General features: G+C 32.2%; 2 protein-coding genes and 1 long non-coding RNA gene across 11 annotated transcripts in view; 1 reads left to right on the forward strand and 2 right to left on the reverse strand.

Annotated features, from left to right (window-relative positions):
* LOC125062292 (tyrosine-protein kinase Abl) overlaps nucleotides 1–884 on the reverse strand; it is a 39354-nt gene extending 38470 nt beyond the window's left edge. For 3 of the 4 annotated variants that reach the window (XM_047668099.1, XM_047668098.1, XM_047668097.1), the window contains exon 1: nucleotides 467–884. In XM_047668099.1, the coding sequence (XP_047524055.1) occupies nucleotides 467–593 (127 nt within the window). In that variant the 5' untranslated portion in view covers nucleotides 594–884. The remainder of the gene's footprint in view (nucleotides 1–466) is intronic. The other variant, XM_047668100.1, reaches the window with a different exon arrangement.
* Nucleotides 885–4797: 3913 nt separating this feature from the next.
* LOC125062802 lies at nucleotides 4798–5626 on the forward strand. The gene is made up of 2 exons (XR_007119332.1): nucleotides 4798–4891; nucleotides 5219–5626. It is a non-coding gene; the product is annotated as an uncharacterized LOC125062802 (long non-coding RNA).
* An 884-nt stretch (nucleotides 5627–6510) lies between these two features.
* Nucleotides 6511–26806, reverse strand: part of LOC125062602 (anion exchange protein 2) — a 40791-nt gene continuing 20495 nt past the window's right edge. For 2 of the 6 annotated variants that reach the window (XM_047668631.1, XM_047668632.1), the window contains exons 3-19: nucleotides 26309–26379; nucleotides 23728–23861; nucleotides 18930–19137; nucleotides 18452–18556; nucleotides 18046–18278; nucleotides 16888–17041; nucleotides 16413–16532; nucleotides 15009–15732; nucleotides 14467–14648; nucleotides 13703–13932; nucleotides 12773–12933; nucleotides 11972–12129; nucleotides 11529–11776; nucleotides 11051–11265; nucleotides 10193–10401; nucleotides 9786–9956; nucleotides 6511–9370 (exon numbers count right to left, since the gene is read on the reverse strand). In XM_047668631.1, coding sequence (XP_047524587.1) covers nucleotides 9299–9370; nucleotides 9786–9956; nucleotides 10193–10401; nucleotides 11051–11265; nucleotides 11529–11776; nucleotides 11972–12129; nucleotides 12773–12933; nucleotides 13703–13932; nucleotides 14467–14648; nucleotides 15009–15732; nucleotides 16413–16532; nucleotides 16888–17041; nucleotides 18046–18278; nucleotides 18452–18556; nucleotides 18930–19137; nucleotides 23728–23861; nucleotides 26309–26379 — 3395 coding nt within the window. In that variant the 3' untranslated portion in view covers nucleotides 6511–9298. Of the gene's footprint in view, nucleotides 9371–9785; nucleotides 9957–10192; nucleotides 10402–11050; nucleotides 11266–11528; nucleotides 11777–11971; nucleotides 12130–12772; nucleotides 12934–13702; nucleotides 13933–14466; nucleotides 14649–15008; nucleotides 15733–16412; nucleotides 16533–16887; nucleotides 17042–18045; nucleotides 18279–18451; nucleotides 18557–18929; nucleotides 19138–22891; nucleotides 23585–23727; nucleotides 23862–26308; nucleotides 26380–26806 lie in introns of those variants that run through there. The other 4 variants (XM_047668633.1, XM_047668634.1, XM_047668635.1 and 1 more) reach the window with 3 other exon arrangements.

A 26806-nucleotide genomic window follows, 5' to 3' on the forward strand; every position in this document is an offset into this window, starting at 1 on the left:
TGGGCAAATGAAACTATCAGGTACAAAAAAATCCTAGGTGTGCAAGTTGGTGATTACTTACAAGCAAGTAACAGGACAGCACAACAAGCAGCAAACTTTTTCTTAAAACTTTTTTTATTTAGTAAAACTGTAATTCATTTTATCATAGTTGTATATTAAGTAATAATAGTTAGTAGTAATCCAGTTTAAAGATAGGTTGATTTCTAAACAAAGACATTTGTGATGAAATACATGTCAATTAAGGAAATGGTAAAACCTCAACATCCCTATTTGAGTGATTGTGTTACCTTAATTGTTTATTTGAACACGTTATTCAAGCAAGTACAAAAATTATAGTCTTTAAGTGCCGTTTTCATATCTTGCTCATTATGTACAGTAAAAGTTTGAATAGTAATACAATAAGAACACTTAAATACTCAATTTTTTTAAAGACCGGTTCAAAATTAAATCTTTAATAATGACTCACCACTATGTTCAGTGAATATATTTGAGCCAAGTATACGGGGATCCTTTGGCACACGGGGCTTATTCCGTGTTGATCGAATAGAGGCGCCGCTCGCAGAACCGCGTTCTTTTGCCTGCTGGGCCCCCATCGTGGCTGTTGGGAGCCACGACCCTCACACCGAAGCCCGTTCGCAACACTCGCTCTAGACACTTTAATTCAATAACTAACGGCAATTATAGCGCAACTTATATATAAAACACATTATGAATATTGAGTTAAAATATTATAAATGGTCGCGGTAATTACAGTCTCATAGGTAACACACAAATATCAGACGTCCGAATTCAAACATATTCTAAAAAACATTACCGGATACAATCACTGATACAAATAACACTACCACCGCCATTATGTGTAACTGACATCAATTTGACGTCGATTATTGTTTTTAAGAGAATCCAATAGAGGCAGCACCATATCGGTAACCATAGAGTATATTAATATATCATCACAGATGCAGTCTTGTTAGCAGTTACGTTTGACATATGTGCGCTTTCCAATTACAGCACTAGACCGCATTATGCGGGATAATGCTCAACGTTGAATGTTCCAACTATAGCAACGCTTCGCACAATTGAGCACTCTCAAAACTTATGCTCTCGCGTGCTTCTCGCAATCAATACCAACACAGTGACAGAAAATTTACCAGTGTTTTTCTTTAAGTTGGCATTTATCGAAATTTTCGTTAGTAAATATTGTGCGTTTTCCAATTACAGAGCATTATGCGACTCAGTGCCGCACAACGCCGCATAATGCTGAAGCTTAATTGGAACGTGAATTAGTTTTCAAATGCATCAGCAGAGTGCGCTAAGTCAGTGTTGAAAAAAAAAATGTTCTGAATAGAGTTAGCAACCTCATTAATGTATAAATAATGTGGTTAACATTAATAATTGGTTGAAAACTTTTTACGCTTATTTTAATAATCAAATTATTTCATTAACATTTTTTTACTGAAATAAGAGAAAACCTTTACAGAATATACCTAAGGTTTTAACAAGCTAAATTAACAGTAAATATATAGTTTCATATAAGAAGTTTACATCATTTACGTTTTCAGTAATTTTTTTAAAATGATTTCTAAAAAAAATGTATACTTTTTCAAAACCATTGCAATGTTTACAAGAGTATAATCCTGTAAAATAAATTTGTTTACAGATCCGAATTCTAAAATAAAATTGTATTCATATTTTAAATGTGGAATATAAAAAAAGTCACTATTTATACCTACCTTCATCCATACTTACCTATATTATTTTTTTAGCAGTTTGAAATAACTTTAATTATTTTCAAAATCTACGACGAAACAAATTTTTCAACAATAAATAATATTTACTAACGAAAATTTCGATAAATGCCAACTTAAAGAAAATCACTGGTAAATTTTCTGTCACTGTGTTGGTATTTATTGCGAGAAGCACGCGAGAGCAATAGTTTTGAGAGTGCTCAATTGTGCGAAGCGTTGCTGTAGTTGGAACATTCAACGTTGAGCAGTATGCCGCATAATGCGCTCTGGTGCTGTAATTGGAAAACGCAAATTATTTATTGTTGCAAAATTTGTTTCGTCGTAGATTTTGAAAATAATTAAAGTTATTTCAAACTGCTAAAAAAAAAAGGGTGCGTGTACTTATGTACGCGCGTAAGAAGTTATACTTCTTTGGCATTATTAAAAATAGTTTTTGATTGCATGCAAATAATTAATTACAATTAAATAATAAAAGACTGGAAAAGGAATATTAAATTCAATAAAGTTCAGTGTACATTTGAAAAATTAAATAAATAAATATTTATTATTATTCTCTTACATTAAACAAATAAAACACTATTTATCTTTAAAACATTTTTTTTTCATTATACTATTTATTTTTAATGTCTTCATCAGAATTTCGGTTTGTAATTTTAAATTAATCATTACTTGGTTGTGCATCTACGAGGCTTCTCCAAAACTAAAACTACTACTTGCTTCTGCAACAAATAAGAGAATATTAATTTAAGCTCTGTCCATGCAAAACTTAAAATTTTTTATAATTCATATTATAAAATTTTTAACACATTTATATTAATATAATTATATAAATGTGTTAATAATATAATTTGTAGCACATGCTACATACAGACCTGGATAGCCACTTTATTTTATTCTATTTAGAGATAGAGATAATTTAAATATAATACCGGTTTTACCTTTTAGGTTTCTTTGGAGTTGTTTGGGGATTCTTGTTGTTCAGTTCGACATGATTTTCTTTAACCTTTCTTTAATCCTACAAAATAATGAAATTGTTAAGTTATGTTGTCACTGTTGTGCACACCTTTGTTTGGCTTTTTTAGTATTCAAGTTATGTCAAAACTGATTTATTACCTTGTCATTGTTGGCTTTATTTGCTTTTGGGATATCGTTTCCAAAATGATTTTATTTGTAATATCCTGAAATATATAAATAACATCTATTAATTTAAGTATCATGGTGAGTAGTTCGCACTCAGGTATTAAGGTTTATTATACCCACTGTCCATTATAAGTCCCCTGTAGGGGAATAAAGTACTATTGTGAGCATATGCCTATGCTTGAAAGGTTGAACCTTGAACATCACCATACATCATATTTATAATTAACATTCCTACCTCGACACCATCACAATCAAATTCATTGAAATCTACTTCAAACCGTTGCGGTATCATCTCTGCATATCCATTGTGTCTGGAGAAGGTGATGGTGGCTTTGTTTCACCTCCAGTTTTTGATGTTTCACCGCGATAAGATGACAACTCTTTTTTTGTATTCAATTTAGTGCACTTCCACTGATTCATCAATTGTTTTTTGTCTCTTGTCCTTATATTTGCTAGATTAAATCTGAAAAATTACATGTTTAGATTAAATAATGTGGTCATTTTTTTGAGATGCAGGTACTTATTAAAATGTTTTTTGTCGTAGAATATTTCTAAAAAGTTGCTGTAACAAACGCAATAAACAAAAGCAATGAATAATGGTTCATGTTTCAGTTTTAATCAACAATAATACTCGATAATACATACGGATAGTTAACCTCAATTGTATTGAAGCACTCAGGAAGATTGGCACAGTTTTTTCACAAATATTTTATCATATTAATTAGTATTGATTTAGATATTCAATTTAAATCACTTCTGATTATAATTCAGACACACATATAAAATTCGCGCTTGTATAATGAAAATAACTAGGTATATAATTTTTAATTTTAAACAATAATTAAAACTCCTATATTTGTTTAAAAGGTAAATGTCATTGTCAGATGTCATCGTCATTCAAAATTCTATTTCTTTTTACTTGTAGATTGTCTTATTCCCATCTCGCTCGCGCACGCTATATCACACTCCCAATTTTGTGTCACAGGTGCGCGCGCATCGTAAAATTTCACTCTCATCAATTTTTCATAACGCGCCTAAAGAAGTACAACTTCAAAAATATAGGTAAGTATGGATGAAGGTATAAATAGTGACTTTTTTTATATTCCACATTTAAAATATGAATACAATTTTATTTTAGAATTCGGATCTGTAAGCAAATTTAATTTACAGGATTATACTTTTGTAAATTTAGCTTGTTAAAACCTTATATTCTTTAAAGGTTTTCTCTTATTTCAGTAAAAAAATGTTAATGAAATAATTTGATTATTAAAATAAGCGTAAAAAGTTTTCAACCAATTATTATTGTTAACAACATTATTAATACATTAATGAGGTTGCTAACTCTATTCAGAACATTTTTTTTTTCAACACTGACTTAGCGCACTCTGCTGATCCATTTGTAAACTAATTCACGTTCCAATTAAGTTTCAGCATTATGCGGCATTGTGCGGCACTGAGTCGCATTATGCTCTGTAATTGGAAAACGCACATATTGTATTCTTTTAACAAACATTTATTATTATTCATAATGTAATTATAATAAAGGTAAAAAAAACGTTAAAGGTACACGGCCACAGGGCCCAAACTTTTAAAATTTGTTTTGATTTTCATTTTAATTATTTTTATTATTATATATATTATTATTATTACTTTGAAGGTTAAGAAAATTGTTAATATTATAATAATATCAATTGGGATATATTCTTGTCCAACAATGTTTGGCCAAAAATACCTTTATTTATATTAATAAGCAATATTCTCTAAATCTTTCGATTTTCTGTAGCGTTTGATCTATACATAATAGACACTTATTTTATCTGTGAAATCTTTGAGAACGACATGACATTTACAAACTTGCACTGAGATCTATGGTTCGAACTGGAAATGACATCTGAAGTGAGCGGGAAATCTAAGTGTCAACTCTCATAGGTATTTTAAATTAAATCATTTATTTTTCGAGTGCTTTATTTATTCTGGAATAATACGTTGTACATTAGTTACAGGTATAGAAACGTTTTTCTTTTTGATACATGAATAATGTATTTCACTATTATTGAAAACGCCAAATGCCGATTTAGCCGAAACTTTTGACATCTTTATTATGGTAACAGTTTCGAATTTCGTCACACGAATTTCATGATACTGATTATGCAGGATACACAGATTTTTTTAAAAATAGACGCGTTGCCGGCAAAATCACTTGGAGGTGTTCCAATGAAGGTCCCCCGAGACTCCTGCATATTCAGTATCATCAAATTCGTGCGACAACATTTAAAACCCAACCCATATCGTTTCCTAACTGGCTTCAAAACCAAATTTATGTGTTTCAGCATAACAGAAACGGGAGCGTTCTGACAATGACCCTACCAGTCATAAAACTCCACACATGCCATAACCAATATCCATGCCAGTGTCCTGTTCTCAAATACACCGAAAGTACAAAATATCTAGGAGTGATAATAGATCGACAGCTCACTTGGGAAAAGCACATTGATACACATTACACAGTCTTCTAGGATCAGAAAGCTTATGCATATCTTTAATCGACTGAAACGAGTAGCGGAGGACGAAGTTATTAGAATAATTTTTTTTGCACTTTGTCAGTTCTTCCTAATATACTGTCTATCGGGATAAGGAGGACTAAAGTTGAGGTTCCAGAATTAGTTCTTTGAGTGATTTTTCATAAAATATTACAATATGTTTTCTCAATTACTTAAAATATATAAACCAAAGAATGATTTCTTGCTTTTATTTTTCGCCCTTTTCATATAATATATCGCGATATGAGTGTTTCAAATTAGGTAGGCCTTATTTGTATTACTTACCTTATATTGAAATCACTAACCGTCATTTCAAACAGTCGTAGATATTTATGAAAATCTTTACTAAAGAACATATCTATATATATAAATTATAAAAGAAAGTCGTGTTTGTTACAACACTTATAACTCGAGAACGGCTGGACCGATGTTAGTTATCTCTTTTTTAGTGGATTCTTCTCCGCTCCGAATAGCAGAATAAGTAATAAAATATCGGATAAGTTATTAAATAAAAAATAATAATTAATTTTACGAATGCAAACTGCATGTGGTGCCATCTGTTGACAAAATTACGCATATAAAAGAAACCTATCACTTTGTTCTTGCGCCGGATAACAAAACAAAAAATGTTGTATATCAAAAAGTACTTTAACATGCACTATGCAGTCTCGCAATATTAGCGCTAAAGAGGGGAGGCCTAATGTGTAAAACCGTCATTCTTTTTTCGCAATGGCATGCAATAAAACATTTCTGTATTTGGAATTGGAATTGTATTAATGTTATTACCTCAAATAAATCCTAAATTAAGTTTAACTAAAGTTTAAACGATATTATTAGAATGTTAAGCGGAACGAAGTTCGCTGGGTCCGCTAGTTACTAATATCTTGCTCACTCACTATTACGTAATGATTGGGTCACAATTTTTTTTAAATAAAGTAAATAAATGATCTAGTATTTAAATTAAGGATTGGTTTATACTACTCTTAAGTGTTAGGTAGTAATTGTGGTCAGGCGCTTAGTAGTTTTTTTAGCTTTAGGTATATTATTAAAAGGTACAAACTGGATTAGAAATAAAAAGCAAGTTGATGTTTATTTTTATTTTTCTTAAATCGACAATCATACACATGTATATTTAAATACAGAAATAACACAAATTGATATAAATTCAATTATTTCTTTCATACAGTAGCTCTACAGCAAATTAAGCATAGGATCTATGTTTAATTAAGAACTATGTATTCACTCGAAAGAATACATATTAAGCTAATAATATACTTAACAGAAGCTAATTTATAACAGTGCTTCATTATATTACTACATAAAAATGTCATATTTATCATAAAGTATATTTACATTTATTCAATTTTATTGTTGCGCGATACCTACTCGTCGACAGCCTATCGCGAGCGGCGACTTGCTTGCACTTAAGTCAACATTCCGAGTGGAAACTTAGCGTGAAGATAAAACTAATGTCTTTGTCATACTTAGCACTACGTCTCGAAGCTGAATCGGAGGTTTAGCAGTCAGCTTAAGCGAGATAAACGGGGCGAGTGCTAGCAATGCGAAATAAGAGGAGTTACGGAGCATAATGTACTAATCGCTCTCAGCCGCTCCCGTAATTTCTCGTCAAGTTTTGCCATCGTTCAATAAAACGAAAAACCAAAATTTCAAAATTCAAAATTAAAATTATTTGAAATTGAGATGAAATAGTCAAAATTATTGTACAAAACAGTCTCAATGTTACCCCAATGATAACCAATCCTGGTCTCAATTTTCCTTTGAAAATTTCGGCGCATTATAATGTATAAGATTTAAAAAATAAGATTTACAGCAAGTCTTCTCATGTAATACAATTAATCTATTATAAATTGGTATCATATGTTGTGACGTTGACACTTAGAATCAACGACAAACTTGTTAACGAAAATCTAAAAGTAGAATAATAAGTAGGATTATTTCTAAATTTAACCATTAATTACTTGAAAAAATTGCAGTCCAATTGCACTGTTTTAACTAAAGTACTCATCTCTCTATTCATCACAGCCTTAACACAATTTGACAGAAAGAGATGAATGGGTAATACAGTTAAAAAGGGCAATTTAGCTGATTTATATGAATTCTAGGGAATTTAAGAATGTACTGTTTTAATACAGTTGCTCAAAAAGTGGCTATTACACACTTGTGCTTTTTCTTTACCTTTTCCGAACTAGTGCGTTTTCTTTCCCAACTGTCTAAATAATGTCTATTAAAAAGAAAAACCAACCACGAAGTTTTTACTAAAAAAAAATCATAGATGTTTTTATGATTCATGCAAATATTTCTAAAAAGAAGCTACTGCTTTGTTTCAATATCAGATTTAATGATTTGATTCAATTTTTCGCAACTGTATTAAAAATAGTTGTTCAGTACATGTACGGAACCGTCCTTGCAACTTCCGACTGTCAACCAAGTTTTACGCACTTTTAATGAAATATACTATAGCTAAACATAATATTACAACCAACTTGATAACGTCTCATAGACAATTTATAATTGGAATGTGTGTCAAGTTCTTACGGTCTAATTAATATAGATACTATTAGGCTTAATTATATCACTAATGTTTTGTAATGATTTTCTTTCAAAGATTAAGTAGTGTTACAGACAAAACATTGAATTGAGCTATAGTTGGGATTATGTATTAACACATTAACTTATTAGTTAGCCCTAAGCCCTTTCGTAGACATTAATCATAGGTGTCAATAATTTAAAGCTTTTTGTAATTAAGGGGTCCATTCTGTGTAAGCCGAGTAATAAATTGAAGTATTACAATTACATGACAAGGAAACGTTATAATTTAAACTATTTATGACATAGCTCATTATTAACAGGTGCAATTGTTGTAGTTTTACTATAGTTTAGTTTTGAATCGAAATCAAATATAAATAATTCCTGGACGTTTTATTTCATAGATGATTACACTTTCTTATTACACATTCACGAACTGCTCGCAATTTAAAGACCTTGTTCAATTTGTAAACTTATTGGTTTTATAAATTGAAAAAATTAGTCAATTGTGTAGTAAATTTTTTTAGCCAAAATTATTGATATATGAGAAATTTGTATGTAATATTTAGTTAACCGCAATGTGTTTCTACACACTCGTGACTTGTACAAATTGTGCTTATTTTGCTAAAAATTGATAGAGAATAGGGCTCAGCGCGAGTTTTGGCAAGATTATGGTGTGGTGAGAAGTTTGTTCAGTGACCTTTGCCAACTCACGTGCTGGGATCTATACTGAATTATACATAGTCTAAACTCTATATTAAATACACATAATGACACTATTTTCTAATAATACTAGGTACCTTAATACTGCTACATTATCCTTATTTTAATCTCCAAAAAACAACTTAAGCTTTATTGATTTTTGTTTTAGTTAAAATTTATATCTAAACACCCATATTTGTTATGGCATCTTTGGCACCTACTTTGGCTCTTTGTGAGAGCTATTAATAGCTACATAAAACTATCCAATTACACCATCCCACCAACATGTTTTCAATTTCTATGTATACAAGCTTTAAAAGCTCAGATTGAAAGACTGTTCTAATAGTCTTAATAAATTGACAAAAACACTCGTCTAAATTCGTTTTACAAATGTTTAAACAAAATTACAAAAACGTATTAAGCGATAATTGTTCTTTGAATGCGATATTTCAAAAAAACTATGCTATATATTTTAGCCTGTATCAAATAATACTAATTGAATTTAAAGAGAACTTGTCAGAAGGATTACAATGGCGATCTTAAAAACAGTTGACTATTGCCTTATAAGAAGAGTAAAAAATTAATTTGTAACATGAAAGTGGGCGATTTATTACTAATTTATCATGGTAGAGGAGCTTCCTCGTAGAAATCTGGTTCATCATCTTTTTCAATATCCTTTTGCGCACCATCCAACTGAAAAATATATTTTTTTATTAAAACTATCATTTGACTTGAAACTGGATTTCATTTTGGATAATTACGATTTTTCTAATTGTATTGCTCCTTATTAAATTTTTTTTACTAAATCTATTTTTTTTAAATATGTTCTGTTTATCTTGCGTTTCATGCTAGATAATTAAATAAAAAAAGCATTTTTGAGTATGTAAATGGCGTATATCTGGAACCTGGGTCAAGTCGCCGCGATACAATAGTTGTTGTTTGTCTGCTCTTTAAAAGCTAAAGCACCAAAAATGTATGATTATTTTATTTGTGTATATACTATAATCTATTGCTATCCCTTTCATATGCAAGCGAATATAATTGAATCTCGAATTTGACTAATTAATTATTTAAAGTTCTTATATTATATGCTTTCATTTATTCATACCGCTCGTAATTGCAGAGGTGTGAAGAGGTAAACCAATGTCATTCTCAATGGAATCATAAGTACTATGAAAAATGGCAGAGCCAAAGAAATCCTCGATGATTTCACAGCATAAAGAACACAGATACCCATAATTTGGATACAAGTAAAGAGATGCATTTTCATAGTCGGTACCTGTAAATCAACATAAGTTACTTAATATCTCAATCCACTAGAACATAATACAGTCGATTTTAAAAAGCCATCATTATAAAATTCGCACCAACATTATAACGACTAAAACAATATTTACCAAGTCAACGTCAATTTCATTATCATCTTTTTTTTTCTTTTATCGTCAAGTTTACTAAGACAAGCTCGCAATACATGTGGGTTATTTAAAAATTAATTTATAACGAAAAATTACTCACTCGTCTAACGTAGGGCACTTGCGGGTGATGTTTAACTGGTTTTAGAAGTAAAATGGCTCTTTCCCAAAATTGAATTCCACCTAAAGCCGATATACCCATGTATAAGAAAACTCCGAATAGCACTGCCATTGGTACGAGACGTAGCCAACCCGAGGCAAGCACAGACACTCCCACCATTATTGCTACTAACAGACCGGTCAAACGTTGTTCTGAAAAATTATGGAGTGTAAAATGGTTAAAATTCGATGTAACAGAGTGACATAGAGCTGAGGGACAGAAAGGTTATTGTCAGTTCTTCTCGTCACTTCTACGTCCTTGATTTGGGAACTGGCTGTAAATTTAGAAGCATTCAATTTTTTACTAACATTCATAACGTTTGTTAAAAAAATGGAATATTAGAGAAACCAAAAGCATGTAATTGTTGAAAATGTAAAAGATTTTATACCTTGTATAAATTTACATGAAGTTATATGGAGTTTACCCATTTTACCTAGTTATGTTTACATTTTAACAACTTTGTCTGTCTTGGGTATGGTAGGGTACGACCAGATAAGAGGTTAGAATTGCGTGCTATCACACTTTAGTTTTTTTAAGGTACTTAAACAGAGGGTACATGATGTGTAATCAGAAATGTTGGAGAGACTGGGACTGCGTGCCAAAAAGCCACACTCGTGGAAAGCGGTCGCAATTGCTAGTAGTGTCGCGAGCGCGTACAAACTTAGTGAATTTACAAGCATTATTCATAGTTTGTTGTAAAAATGCTTTTTATATCAGTTTTCTAGTTTTGTTTTGGTAAGTTTGCTATTGCCTTAATAAGGTAACTGTAAGAATAGAGAGTAAGAAAATGTGAAAAGTTACCTTTAACTTCAACAATATGTGGCTTATCACCGGGTGCATGGGTTGTGGACATCACTGTTAAGGCTGAAACGTGGCTGACAGATCGCACTGTAGCTACGCACTGCCACGGTGCTCCGAACATTCCACAAACTGCATTGACCAACGACATAACAACTATGTCCATGTGGAAACCGCTGCCTTTCTTCAAACGGCGCTCAGGTTTATCAATAATCAACCTATTACAAATTCATTATTGTATGAAAAAAGTACATACATTTTGTAATAAATACAAAAGCATTCGCATCAATGTAAATTCGCAGAGAAATTAAACTAATGCACAGCAGTGTGTCTAGCAAGATTACGTTTAGAGATGATTTAGTTGCATTTGTATGGCAAAAAGTTAGTGCAACAATCGCAAATATGATAATAATGCTTGACACACAAAAACTTAAATTATGAGTACTCATATTTAATAAGAATAATATAAATTTTGTCTTACTCCGCAATATGCGTTTCCATGAATACGATGATGTAAACCATAAGTGCTGGTAAAACCATGGCTCCTATTGCCCAAAAGGGAATGGTTTCTAGACCTGGGTTAAGTGGTACAAGCCAAGAACGATCAGCTGTAGGACTCAATCCGTCGGGGACCTTCAAGTTTTCTGTCCAGACAGGTACAATTGCAGACACACCCACCATAATAATAATAGCGATTGGGACCCCGAAATCTCCAAGCGCACGACGTGCCTGAAAAATTATTAGACATTACTGAGTCAGTCTTTAACAAAAGGGCTCAAAAATCTGAATCTTAAAGAGAAAAATTATAGTAAAACATTCAAGACGATTCTACTGCCATACTCGTATCATTAGATTTAACGTCGTTCCAGGTGGAATACTTGTATTTAATATCAGATTAATTCTATGCGAGTAGAAGATACTTACACTACGACCCAAAAATTTACCGTTCCGGAATATGCGAAGGTAGTAAGCGATTATAAATGTCGAAAGAGTCAAAATAGTGCAGAAGAGCGCTGTGTTTGGTTGCGGTGATATAATGTGCTTTGGTGGAGGTAATGGCATCGTGAAATTTGTTGAACCATCTATAATAAAACACATGTATACATATACAGAACATTTAGTAATTACTAAAATAAACACTTTTTGATTAGCTTGTCTTGTGATATCTTTTTACAATTGGAAATGGAGGTGATTCAAGGAATTTTATATCCAATATGTAAGTTTTATCTTTGTGTAACTTAAATTCAAAGCGATTTCATGTAATTTATTTTTACCTAACTTTTCTGTAATTTTAACTCGATTGAAATATTTGACATTAAAGAGAATACTAAATCGTAAAAAACTTTAATACAATTTTACTTTGTCATGAGTTTTACAATAAAGAAATAAAGTTACAGCCCTGCGATTCTGTAACTCACTTCACAACTCACACAGCGGTTTTCGCATCGGCGGTCGCTCTCAAATCAGTCGTGAAGCAGTCATTTTATGATTTGGCATTCTGAAAAGGTGGGAGCTTGTACTTTATTGTTTATCAGAATGCCAAATCATAAAATGACTGCTTCACGACTGATTTGAGAGAGACCGCCGATGCGAAAACCGCTGTGTGAGTTCGAAAAGTGAGTTACAGAATCGCAGGGCTGTACTCAAAATGAATCATCTAATAAAACAATTAATATATGTATCGGAAATCCCCTTTAAAACTAATCAAATCTAGTTATGACGTACCTGATAATGTAGAATTAATAATTGGTGGAGTAATCGTTATATTTTCTTTCTGGCAATAATCGTATCCAAGTGGATGCATTCGATACAAGTTAATAATATTTGTAATCGGTTCTGATATAAATATCATAGAAATGAGGAACGCAAAAATATCTTCCGTGAACCTGTAAATAATTTTTTATCATTGTAGCACGAGCCATAAGTGGCACTTATTGATAATTATTCATTGAAAGAGCGCAATACACTCAAGTACAATCAACAGCTATAATGTTTTATTGGAAGCTTATTTATCATTTTATTGGAATCTTATTTATATAATGTGCAGTTGGGAATATCAGAAATGTAAAGAAATCTTTCTTTAGACCATTATAAGCGCGATTGTTTTATTATGAAATACTTGTGGGCTAACCCCGCTTCGCACTACTAGACATATATTTTTCCTTATATAGACTATAACATTTACCATTGTGAATTTTTGCAATCGGTTTTTAAATTTATTCATGTTACGTTGAACATAAATAAATAAAAACAATCGAATATAATACCTAGTATTTTATATTGCTGCACAATGGCAGTCATTAAAACAGGAGATTGTTATTGCTACCTAGTTATAAACACCTTCATAGGCTAAATCTTATAAATTGGAATTAAACGTAATCAATGTAAAAATAATAGTAAAACGCATGCTATCTATGGTATATTGTATAGTCTGAAATAGACTAAATAATTATCGCGCTATATACACGAGTCTGCGAGGATACCACGGAAACTCCTTGGTGAGCGTAAAATTGACCTTTGACCTTTATTTTATCGATTTATCGCATTGATGTTTTTGAGAAATAGCATATTTACGTATCATGTCATCAATTATATTTTTTACTTCAAACGATATGAGATAAGATAATATATGTACTGTAAAAAGTTAAAACTCGCCTAGTAATTTTCTTGACAGTTACACTTCCCTCTAGAGATGCCACGAGCAGAGCTATTACGATCATCCATAAACCACAGTACATCCGCGCTGCAAGAAAGTCAAAACCGTACGAGTGACAGAAGTTCGAAAGGGATTCATCCAGGAGTAAGAGTGGACCTGTGGCACCTGTGATCATCATTGGTTGGCCAGCAACCAATGCAAAGAATACGCCTCCAACCGATGTAAAAACCTATAACATATACATCATTTAATATGTTCTTGTATGCACTGAACTAGTCAGCAAATTTTGAAATAATTTTTTGTATTTATACAGGCAAGTATAAAATGTTCTATGTATATTATATTATAGTCTGGAGGTAGAAATCTGATAATCGGGACACATGGCAAAATAAATGTACATTATAATTTGATATCCATTTGTTTTATTCATACCCAAAAAACTACTATAGCTTTACACTGTGCGATGTGAATCGTCGTTTCGCTATGAGAAATTAAAATAGGTAAAAGAACATGTTCTAATTGTGTAAATACATTACAATATCTATATTTGCGTTTCACATTATATGTAATGAAAAAAAAATCTCATTGATACATGAGCAATGTGATAAATCGTTACTGATAAATAAATAGCTAAGTCCGCAATTTCTTATCCAAAGATATAATTTATAGATATATAGCCTTATCTTTACAATAATCATTTAATATACAATATTATATAATTGTGGTTTTATACTAGACCATTGATAAAACCAAGGTCACGTACCAAAGTTTCCGAGATTCCTATAGTGTTATACGTCTTTTCTGCTAGTAGTCCTCCAAAGGTGATGGCCGATGAGAGTGCAGCAAAATACATAAATATAGCCCCTGCTGCACACTGGCCATTTAGGGCATCTCGGAAATCCGAAACATAATGCGGATAACGTCGCTTCATATCTCGTATAACTCCTGATGATGAAAAAGTTGAATCAATTATAAATGCATCAATGACTACACTATAGTTAGATTGTTTTTTGTTTATAGTCAAGATGTATTATAATGATATGCACTTAATGTAAGATACTTCAATGATAATAAAGTCGCGTTACACTGGGCAGAGACCTGCGCCTGTTCTATTAATCATGATTTACTTTAAGCAGGCTTTTTGATCTTTCCGATTTTTAACTTTAATGCTTTGTAACAACAAGCAAGTTTTAACTATAAATAAATAAACAAAAATATTTGACCAGTGCTGCTCTTGTATAGAATGGTAATTGTTATAACTTTCAGTAAAACCTTTTTGAATAAGTACTTTGTAAATAAACTTACCTCCAAACAAACGTCCCGTTTTAGATAGTGGATCATCAGGTTCTTTATCTGGCGGCCCACCACTTTCAGCAATTAATAATGCTTTCTTCTCCTCAATAGGAGAAGCTTCGTCCGTTGTCGTAGTTGCAGCACGTTTCTTTTCTATTGCATCGCGTTTACGGCGACGAATCATTTCACTTTTAGCTCGAAGTTCTTCGAAAGGCAACAGAGCTTGTCGCTCCCAATCACCCGGTGGTAAAACAATTGAATCATCCAAGAACTCATTTATAGCCGATAGAAGCTCGTGTCGGTCTTCAGCTTTATATGCAATCGAATGAAAAGTTGGATTAGACATAAGTGTTGAAATCGATCGACCAACTTCATGGTAATCAAGTTGCGCAGTTGTTGGTCCAAGAAGAATGAACATGAATCGCACTGGAATAGGAACTTCCGTAATGGAAGGCATTAGGATGCCATGAGCCAGTCGTATAAAGGCAATGGTAGGTTGCTCAAGGAACCCGACCGCTCCAACCAGAACCGTAGTAGCTTCAGCATCGTCGGGGATTCTTTTCATAATAGAATCATTATGGGGTCGTCTTAATTTATCCTGAGAATCTACTGCGGCAGCTGCTAGATATTCAACTTCACGTGTATCTAAACCAGCTGCTGACGATTTTTTACGTGTGTCCAATCGATCTCCTATAATCATATGCGTACTCTGCCGACGTTTGAAGTCTGACAAGTTCTGTAAATATAATTAATGAATTGTTTTTATTAATTGTAGTAATAAGATATTACTGCTTGTATGAATTTTCACATTTTTTACTCATTATCTTACTAAATTAAAGAAAACACGAAGTGTAACTGCGTATTTTTACTTGATTAATTTTAGCCTTTATGATTTCTTCTTAAAAAAGTTGGGACATCTTCACATTTATTTCTAGCAATCTATACATATATAATATAAATAACTATATATACGTCGTGCAAACTAACAAAATAGTAACAAGACTTTGAAAAGCTGTTCAGAAGCGGCTACGTGATAGATGAAAGATCATTAATATTATACATCATGTTTCACACTGGGATTGCCATTTGCTAGATATATCTCATGGTGTACATGATAATTGTTAACCGTGAGAACTATAATGTAATGGAAGCAATAAATCAACATATAGGTATGTTAGCACTCAGGTCGTCGTGCCTTGACTAAACAACCTAGACTTATTGTAATAACGCCAATTATTTCCAGAGTAAAGTATTATAATCATATTTCCGGTTGTGTTCCTCAAATGGTTTGAATTAGTCAAAGAACGACTGCCATGTTTGAAATCAAAGGGGATACCAATATGTTGAATATGACAATGAAACTAAGACACTGCTACTCGAAGATATGGGTGTGAAATAGGTAAGGGTCACGCGCACAGGAGTATTCCGTACGATAAGATGAGTGCTGTGTCTTCGGCAGGACCCGGTGGTGGAGCAAATTGAACAGCGAATTCGTCCACCCGGCCCAGGTGGACCCTGATCTTCTAACCACAGCGACTGCGTATGCGCAAATTATCATATTAAACCATCCCGTCAAGTTCATTAAAACTTGGAATCCTAAAGTCTAAGCAGAAAGACGAAAACCAGATTTAAAAAACGCCCAGTCATACAATCCTTGATATGTTCGTTCCATAATTCATGCATATCGTGTCACCTTAATCTTAGATAACTAGCCATGACAAGTTGATAATTCAAAACAATATTTTTTTACACATACATTCCTCTTAGCTTAAACAATTGCTGTTACGATGATCTTATCTTGTGCAAAATTACGATAAAATATTTAATTTTTTATAGAAAATTGATGACGTATTTTACGTTTTGTGTATTGCGTATTGAATTTCTTAAGTACCTGTAAACTTGTGTAGGAGGACTGTTTTCGGCCACTTATAGAAAATCGGAACTTCTCGTCATGGACATGTTTGTGACGTAAAAGAAGCGACCGCAGCACCACGGCCTTATCATCCTCTGCTATCAATCCATCCGAGAACATGCGCTCGACCACCCTGTAATATTTCAAAAGAACAGATTTAAATGTGTCCCTACCTGATTAACAATGTATTAAGTGTATTGATTGTAATTATTACACAAAAGCATGCATTAAACGAAACCTAATTATAATGCGAGTTAGTGAATCTAGCCTGAGTAAAGCTCTATGGACCTCATATTGAAAATCTTCCAAATTACTTTTGACTATATATTAGATATAGTAAAAAGCTTCTACAACTGAAACAACTTATTTTTCGAATTACATATCAAAAGGAGCGTGATAGAAATTGCATGTTAGAAGCCCTTACCTTCTAGTCACGATAACATGTATTTCGAATAATTCACTTCTAATTGAATTGTAAATGAAAATGTAATAAGTGATTGACTGTGGTAAGACGGATTTATTAAATTTTTTAAAGGGATTTTACTGGCCGCTTAGTTGCAGGTGGTCTCTCTGTAATTATATTTGTTTAAAATTTTTTGAGATGGTTTTCATGTTACCAATATGAAGAATATCTTAAATGTCATGTCAAACACTGATCAGATTTCGACGTAGTGATTCGCGCGTATATAATATTGTTTTTATAAGATAGAGGCTAACGAGCCTACAGTCATCGCAGCCCATTGATACCTATTTTAGTGGATGCGTTGCCGGCCTTTGAGGGAAGCAGTGGAACCATTCGGTATGGCGTATTTAGGTGAAATATTTATTTGATTATTACTAAAGTATTTAATGTTGTAAGACCTGATAAAGATCTACAAAGATATGGAATACTTCTACCTATAATTATTTTAATGCAAAAAATATTTTATTGGATTATTATATTTTATTTTTATTTAGTATTTTTTATGTTCACCAACAATAGCAAATGTATCGCCAGCGTCTTAACTGTTCTTCTGGGATTATCGCTCTTTTCTTTCCTATTAAATCTTAATAATCCCAGTAATAAAACTTAAGTCCGATGTTTTCGAACAGCTGTCTGCGATAAATTATGTAATTATAATTATAGTCTATTGATACCTGTAAGCAACACCAGGTAGATCCTTTTCTTCAAGGTCAAGAAGCACAACTCCGGTCTCCAAACAACGCCTCAGGTTCAATAAAGAATGGAAAGAAAGAGAGGCAACGTGAGGTTTACCCCAACGAGCTGACCCCTCTTCCAAATCCTCTTCATACTTGATCCAACGGGCAGTTTCTTTCCACTCCGAGTCACCATCTTCATTAGCCAACAACTCATCGAGTTGAACGAAGACCTTCGTGACAGACATATCGAGTGTTACTGCCAAATTACTTCCTTAGGAAACATTTATAAAACCTCTATCTCGTGATTTGGATTTTTTATCAATATCGCTACCAGTTGATATCAATTTTTTTTATATCGCACATAAATTTAGATTATTACTAGTAAACTCTACGGATGCCTTACCGAATGAGGACTGTGGTCCAATAATTTCTTGTTGATGGTGTCTGTAAATAAACTTTGCATGGTCTTGTCTCCGCCATCTTTTCTGCTGACGTGGACTGTTGAACCCTAAAACAATGAATTTAACTGAATTTACATTTTAAACAACTATAAAGTCAACATTTTTGTAACGATAAGGGTTAAAAATTACTTTAATTTATAATTTATTTTCTATGGTATATCGAAAGAATCAATTCACTATGAATAACTAATAGAATTTTTGGAAAAGTCATCTTATATCCTGAGATATCAGGTTACAATTTTACATAAATACGCTATGTTTTGCGATGTGCTGGCATTCAATAAGTTTCCTATCTTTTGAAGTTAATTCGCGCGAGCTCAATTAACGTTCTATATAAGGTATTTTTCGTTCCATATAACGAATAGCAAAAACTGTGTGTTCTAAATTTCAATACGTATAAAAAATATAAAGAAAAAGTACCCTTGGTTGAATTTTATGACGACGCAACGCTCTAGGGTCAACACTGCGGTGGCTGCGAAGGTCGTCTTGATCAGCCTCAGGTAACGTTTCTTCTGTTGCCGATGCTAGGGCATTCCTTTCTCCGATAGGTAGATTCGGTAATAACACACCAACTCTGCCTCCTTCTTGCAAGGAGTACTTGCGGAACTTATGCGGATGTAAGTGGCGACTATAAACAGATGCCTTATGAAATTTCGTTATAAAATAATGAGAAACCCTCTAACTGATTTATGCTGCGGTAGCCGGGTTAAAATTATTATGATGTTCACGATTTTTTCGTCTGTCCTTTAATAATAAGGCTGGCTGGTAATATTAGAATAAATCGTATACTATTATTAAAAATAAATATTGCTTTGATGATTATTTATTTCTATTGAATATTTAAATTACATGAAACGACGTAAAAGTAAAAAAAATTAAAACGTTCCTAAACTCACGTTTTCCACATTTCCCCGCTACGGTTTAATTATTTTTCACTAAACAGACATGGGGAACAAGAACATCATTATTCTTTCACTAAATATACGCTTGATACATACATTTTCATGATTCTCATACATATAAATATTCTTTTAATCATAACGACGGTCAGACAACAAATGGAGATCGCCTACGTTTGAATTTACAATTGTTACAACTATTTATACTACTTTATCACTGCAATGAACGACAAACGGGACTGAGTTACATCAATTCTATGGACAATTTTATTTGTAAACATGGAGAAATGAAACAATTTCGACAATAGCGTATTGAATGCTTATAAAAGCGTGGTAACGATCACGTGAAACTAAGTTGGTTCATTATTCTGACAATTCACTCTATTATAGATTATTTTATTAAACAACTTGTAACTCCCTAACTTTACTATGTTAGCGGCAACATAAAATTCGTTCTATAAAAAATACAAAAATTGGCCTTTCCTCTTAGTCAAATAGGGCCTAAATTTTTGCAAAACAAATGCAATATTGAGAGTAACAATAATAATAAAGTTTATAGCCTCTTCACAATATTGCATTTTACAGGTTTACATGCTGCAAGTATTGACAATCTTTGTGAGAGGCTGGTACGTATTTAATTTAAAGTCTACCTCAACTGGCAACAGATAACAAATTTTCAGTTGCATCGTAATCAAGGTTTTTTAGAAATTTAGAAACAGCTATTTTAATTCCTTTTAATTTGACTATACATACTTCACTATTATTAATATTATTAAGATTTATTTTTTCAGTGTTTTTCAAGATGTTTATAATTAAAATGTTTTTATGTTAGACACGTTAGAAAGTGTCAAAGCCTGCGTGACGTCTTCGTAAATAATTTTACAAGATCTATGTGATCTCGAATCTCGATAGATTACTAACGCGGATGACCGATGCAGTGACCATGTCGTCGTACTACGAGTATACTATTATATAGCAAACGTATATTATATAGAAAACGTGTTGATTTCATATTTTACAATAGATGGTTATAACTTGTCGACTATGTTTTACAATAATAAAACTAACTATAGACGTTCTAAGCGACGACTTGCTAATACGTTTATACATTTATGTAAATGTACATAAATTTATAAACGTATTAGCAAATCGTCGCCTTAATACAATGCAATAAAAACGCAAAGAGACTATTCAATTCATGGAAATAAAGTAATAACAAAACCATTTGATGAAATCCTAATTTATCCATTAATAGAACTAAGAATTAAGATAATAAAAATTCATCGCATTTTATTTGGGCAAGATAAATGCGGTGGCGGTTGTTGGAGATATGTTCAAATACATATATGTTACACTTTGTTTGAAGCTGGGTGTCAACTGACATGAGCTTATAACTAACATAAAATTAGGGATACTGGGGTAGCGTCGCTGAATTAGTAAAAAACTAACTCGGTTTCTTTAAGGTTTCTTAAATCCAAGTGACAGTTCAATATAAGTATAGTCGACCTTTTTGGACATTATCGGAAACAAGAATGTTATATCACATTTTATGAGTGTGGGAAAAACTAAATGCTTTATTTTGGCTTCAAGTGTGTGATGATTTTGGTTTACGCTTCTAATTATTTACTAAAATATATTATATTCTACTCGCCTAACCGACGATATGGTCATGCATGGGTTCAACGCATATGGGGCACGATTTGAAGTGTGCCATAAACACTTCTTATTGAATTTAAATATAACTTCTTATGGCGAAGAAGCGTCTTATTAAAAAGTTTTATTTAAATGTGTGTGTTGCACTCTTATATAAAATTCAGACTAGGAATTGATTTGGCAACACGTATAATAATATAATATCACAATAGTTTTTTCACGTAAGAAGTAAGATTAGATATTCGTATCTAATGTATATATATTACTTATTATAAAACTAATCCCCTTATTCATAAACAATCTCTTTTTATGATAGGGTAAGTAAATATTAATTATAAAATAAATAAATTATTATAAAAATATTAATTTAGTTAAAAGAGTGCTGCCTAGCGATTCTGTAACTCACTTTTCGAACTCTCACGGCGGTTTTCGCAGCGGTGGTCGCGCTCAAATCAGTCCTACAAGTGACTTACAGAATCGCAAGGCTGATATCGAAATCCTCAAGCTGTAATGGATCAAAATATTCAATTGGTATTAATAATCACCTTCTGTCAACTTCACTCGTAGTGGTTAAGGAATACAGTTAGATTTACGTTACGTACGTACTACGTAATAATATAGTTTCGGCTTAAGAAGGAAAAGGGCTAAACTAAAAACGAAGAATGAAGAATGTCTCTAGCTTTATATTTAGAGGTAACGAGACATAACCAATTACTTAAATAAAAAGCCCTTATATAAGATCTTTATTTTGACAATCTCCAAGACTAACCTCCGCTAAACTAGTTATCAAAAAGCTGTGATCAAAAATGTGTCTCCAACTATGGTATGGGACTTTTCAGTCTTTGTTAATATTTTTTTATAAACCCAATTCAACCATGAAATAAAACTATACCATTATAATAGTGATATATCCACCATACTCTTTATTCCATCAGTTTAAATGAAGTAATCATACACAAGAGAGGTAACTGTACAACTTTTTGGCGGCTTATTCATGTCAATACAATTTCATTGTTTCAATATATAATGATCGATTCTGATAACATCGAGGTTATATTACCTCAGGTTACGAAATTAAGGGCTTAATAGCATTGACTCAAAGACATTGTAATAACTTGACCTGCCATAGAGCAAGGACAGACGCAGCAACCGCGACTGGTAGGTGGCCGGAACGTGGTAACAATTCGATTATCAGTGAAGCGCGCAATCTACTATTATCAATCGTGATATAATTATTTGTTTGAGAGATATAACCACTTTACACAAAGGGTTTCCAAAGATTATTGTATCTTGCAGTTAAAATGATTTCTTAATCCTCTTGTAAAATTAATCAATATGGAAGATGGAAATATACGAAATTTTATTCAAATATAATTTGTAATCTATCAAACAGAAATCGGTTCAATTAACGTCGTAAGATATAGAAAATCCCACATTTATGAACTTCTCATGTATAGACATAGATTCATTTACCTTAGGATTATAATTGTAGTTATTCGGTGCTTAGGTATTTATTGATTACTTATTAGCACTTTTATTTAAGCCTACAATTTCTTATTGAGTTTCGTAGCGTGGTCTCGTTCATGATGTCATCGGTCAGTTAACATAGTGCAATTTAGCGAATAACATTACACCATATTAGAGTTATCAACTCAAAAATTATTATTAATAACTATATGTAAAATTTCACAAGTGTGATTTTAAAAGTTTGAAAACGGTGAATCGAACTTTAATGTGTTGAACAAGATTCATCCAATAAATTAGTCACCGCAGTCATGGAAATAGTGCTATATAATAAAACATAAATGAATATCATGTCATGTAACTCACCGTTGATGCTGCACCTCAGAGGCGCGAGTGTACATCACGGGCATCTTTCAAAATTTCACTAAAAATATCAGCGTTCGTTTCAAGGGCGCAAAACGACCGCATCTCCTAAGCGTTTTTAGACGACAAAAAACTAGAGTTGAAACTATTTGAGCAAACTCGGGACAATGCCAATATCACGAGTCGCTCTTAGTACTATTTTTGTCCTATAGTGGCTTCCGTATTGATGAATTTTAAAGATGCTAGCCAACTTTAACACGTAATTAATGGTATTCAATGTAGACGTACTAACATGCGACGCGTATTAGACAACTTAGGTCGATAGATGGCGGTGGTTTTAAAATCCTCCATATACATGTGTGTTATGTAATTATGACAACATTGAACGTCTAGCACGGTATATAGGACGCTAGACAGAACAGTTTTCGCGATACATTTGTGTTCCGCGCGTACATAGTTACCGACAGGATACGACAGACGGCTAAAGGCATTCATTTCCTTTGGCTAAGAGATAAATTTTACTGTACAATGTATCATTGTTGTTTTATAAATATGAATAATTTTGACAATGTTTTTCTAGTCCAGGAGGCAAAGTATTAGTAAGCCCGGAAGGTTCTAGACGCTGAGATCTGATATATCTGCGTGTAATTGGGTGATGGAAGATCCTACGCAATATGAATGGGATCACGGTCTATTTAAGGTCTTAAAACCCATTGTACCACGCTGAAGGAGGTCGGGCTTAACGCCCGACAACATTAATGGTCAAGGGTCTCTTGCAGCTGTCTCCTTTTCATAGGCGTCTTTAAGTAAGAGGGTTTTTACGTGACATAAAAACTTACTAGTGTCGTTGAATTCGTCGTTCTTCTTTGTAATCTTCTGTCAGAGAGCTTTCTAGATCCTCACTATCAAACTGAACGTGGCGGTCGAATTCCTTTGCGTATATTGAGCCGGAATCCGATGGAACACCTGACATCTGAAAATATATGTTTTTTTAATATATTTTCGTTTATGCCATGGCCAAGGACCTTTAAAAGGACTAAGGCCTACTTGGTTAAAATTAATCCTAAATTAAATAATATAATAATAATAATAAAATAATTATAAGTATCTATTTAAAATATACATAACAGTGCGAGTAAGGAGATAAATAATTTTTTATCTTAAATTATATGGAGTTTGTAATATAAAGATAATAAGTCGTATAAATCGTTTCTTATAAACGAGAACACCTTATTAGTATGAATACTTTAAAAAGTTACAACAAAAAATTTCAGTAAAGATGCGGTGATTTTGATGTTTAAATAAAGTGTACAATTTTAAAAATAGAATAGGATTCCTAAATTTCACGTAGTTTTACTGGTTTACATTTAAAGAACAGCGAGACGTTTACAAAAATACATACACTTATTACACCGGCGAACTATTAGCAGCCGAAATAAACATATTATGTAAACTATTGTTTCTGAAAAACACCGTCTATAGTTTTTTTTTCAAACAAATGCAGAACGAGATTTACTCCCATGTTCTTGTAAGTGATTCGGTCGAATTTCACTGTTTTAATTGTGTTGTAAAAGTTGATAAATAATAACTTATATCTATCAAACTGTGTTTACGCTGTGAATTTATGTTGCTGCTTCTGAGAAACCACCACAAACACGTTTTAGGGTTGATAACAAGTAATTTCAGTGAGAGTTGTGAGCTGAGTAAAAAGGCGTTCTCTTTGGAGACAGGTACTGAAAAGGTAAAATACATAAAGGCTTTATGTCCTTGGATAACCGATCGATAATTTGTACGTCTCTATAACTATCTAAATTGCCTTTGCGGCTTGGTAACACAGCTATAACATGGAGGACCTAAATTTGATTTCCAGCCTAACCATAATTGTTTCGAAGCGCTGAAACCGAACGAATTTGTACTCGAACTTACTTCACCCAGCTTTGCGTTTGTGTGAGGACGCGTAATTAACATTTCGCTGCGCTAGTTAATTACGTACGCACGAGGTCTATTTCGTAAATACAACTTGCTGCTACTAAAATACAACAATCGGAAGAAAGTAAACACTTAATCAAAGGTTAAAAGTAATTTTAAACAGCAAATATAAAAATGTTGTGTGTGGCCTTTTTCCGTACTGGTTTTCAAAATTGTCTTACGGCGGAAACCTTAATATAATGAAGATATACCATATTTTCCTAGGATAAATAGGATCGATGAAACAGATATGTCAGATGTTTTTTTAAGCTCATAATATCAAATATAGTCTAATAAAGTAAATTATAATTAAAAGTACATCACTCTAACATTGCTTTTAGTAATTTGTGTTACTGCGCCTCCAAGGTGAATCAGTTATTAGTAACTCTAGAAAAAGTAATTCAATCATTAGACAGAAGATATTATAAAGTTTTATATAGTATTTGTAACATGATACACTTACACTACATGTCAATTAACCTAAAAAACTATACACCAAATAAGAATACTCTTAGTATAACTGATAAGAAAAGCTAGAATAATGTCATAAGAATTTTATTGATTTTCAAAATCTCTAGAGAGAGAATAATAGAGATTAAGGAACTAAAGGAAAATTAATTATACCTTTCGATCACTAATTACTGATTCTTGGAAGACGCTGCATTTTGTCGATTAAAATAATATAGTATAATGAACGGGAAAATGTTATTTTTATACGTATTTTAACTATAGATCATATTGCAGCTTTCAATACTTTTATTAATAATTGACTTTTTAAACAAATTATCATTACATCATCGTAGGCCAAAGTAAGATTTAAGTCGATGTATTATTATAATGACAAATGTTTACAACGATGTTTAAACACGAATTTATAAAACAATTGCCATATTTATTTATTACATTATTTACTCAAAACTCGATGAGTTAAATAAACTTTTTTTTTATATATGTAAAAATCTTCTGTGCGTGTTTTTGAAATTAAACTCTCCTAAGCGGCTGGAGTTTGGTGAAAAAACGTCTGTCAGGTCCGCTAATTATTACGCGGATCTAATTTACGTAGCGTACGCCAATAAATCACTTTTCGGCCAGATTTTTATTGAATATTCCTTAAGTACAGGACACCCATTATTTAAATAAAATAAATATCTCATTTTAAATTACACAGAGATTTTTTTAAATTATATTATACGAGCTTTCTACTGTCTAATAAATACTAGTAATAAATACATAAACCACAATATGTGAACTTTTAAAGATTAAACTTTTAATAATTTAGTTTTTAGCGTTATATACCCATAATCCATATACATGATTAAAAATAGTGTAGGTGTAAACTCAGGAAGCAACCATCTAATAACCACGATCTTATTGGACTCAAATTCATCTGAGCAATTAAATTTCTAATATAAGCACGTAGGAGGAAATCCTATAATGCCTTGTTGTACTTACTAGAGCCTCAGAGACGGTGGTACTGCAATGGCGTGGACTACCAGGGGAGAGCTCAGAACTATGTTGATACTCTGAAAACATCAGAATGTTAATATTTTTATAAAACATTCAATATATAAAAGTCTTCTTATGAAAGTAGGGATTTAAAAATGTACTCTAACTGTCTCCCATATTAGGTATAAATTTTATATATTTATACTTACGAGTAATACTCTTTGCTTTTCGTACGACACATTTAACTAACATGGACTCAAACTAAATAAAATTGAGTTTATTTGTATTTATAATTGAAATTTTAATTAATTTCTCATCAGCTAGCGTAAAATATGAATAGTTGGTAAATCGACGATACGCTAGTAACTTCTCTATCTATCTATCAATTTTCAAGGCAACAGATGCAGACATCTGAGCTGTAGTGAGACTACTGTAGGTATAAGGGAGAAACATTTAAAACATTATCTGATTTAGATTTCAATGTTCATCTAAATGAGAAAGGTT

The sequence above is a fragment of the Pieris napi genome, chromosome Z (genome assembly GCF_905475465.1).
Source record: "Pieris napi chromosome Z, ilPieNapi1.2, whole genome shotgun sequence".
NCBI lineage: Eukaryota > Metazoa > Arthropoda > Insecta > Lepidoptera > Pieridae > Pieris > Pieris napi.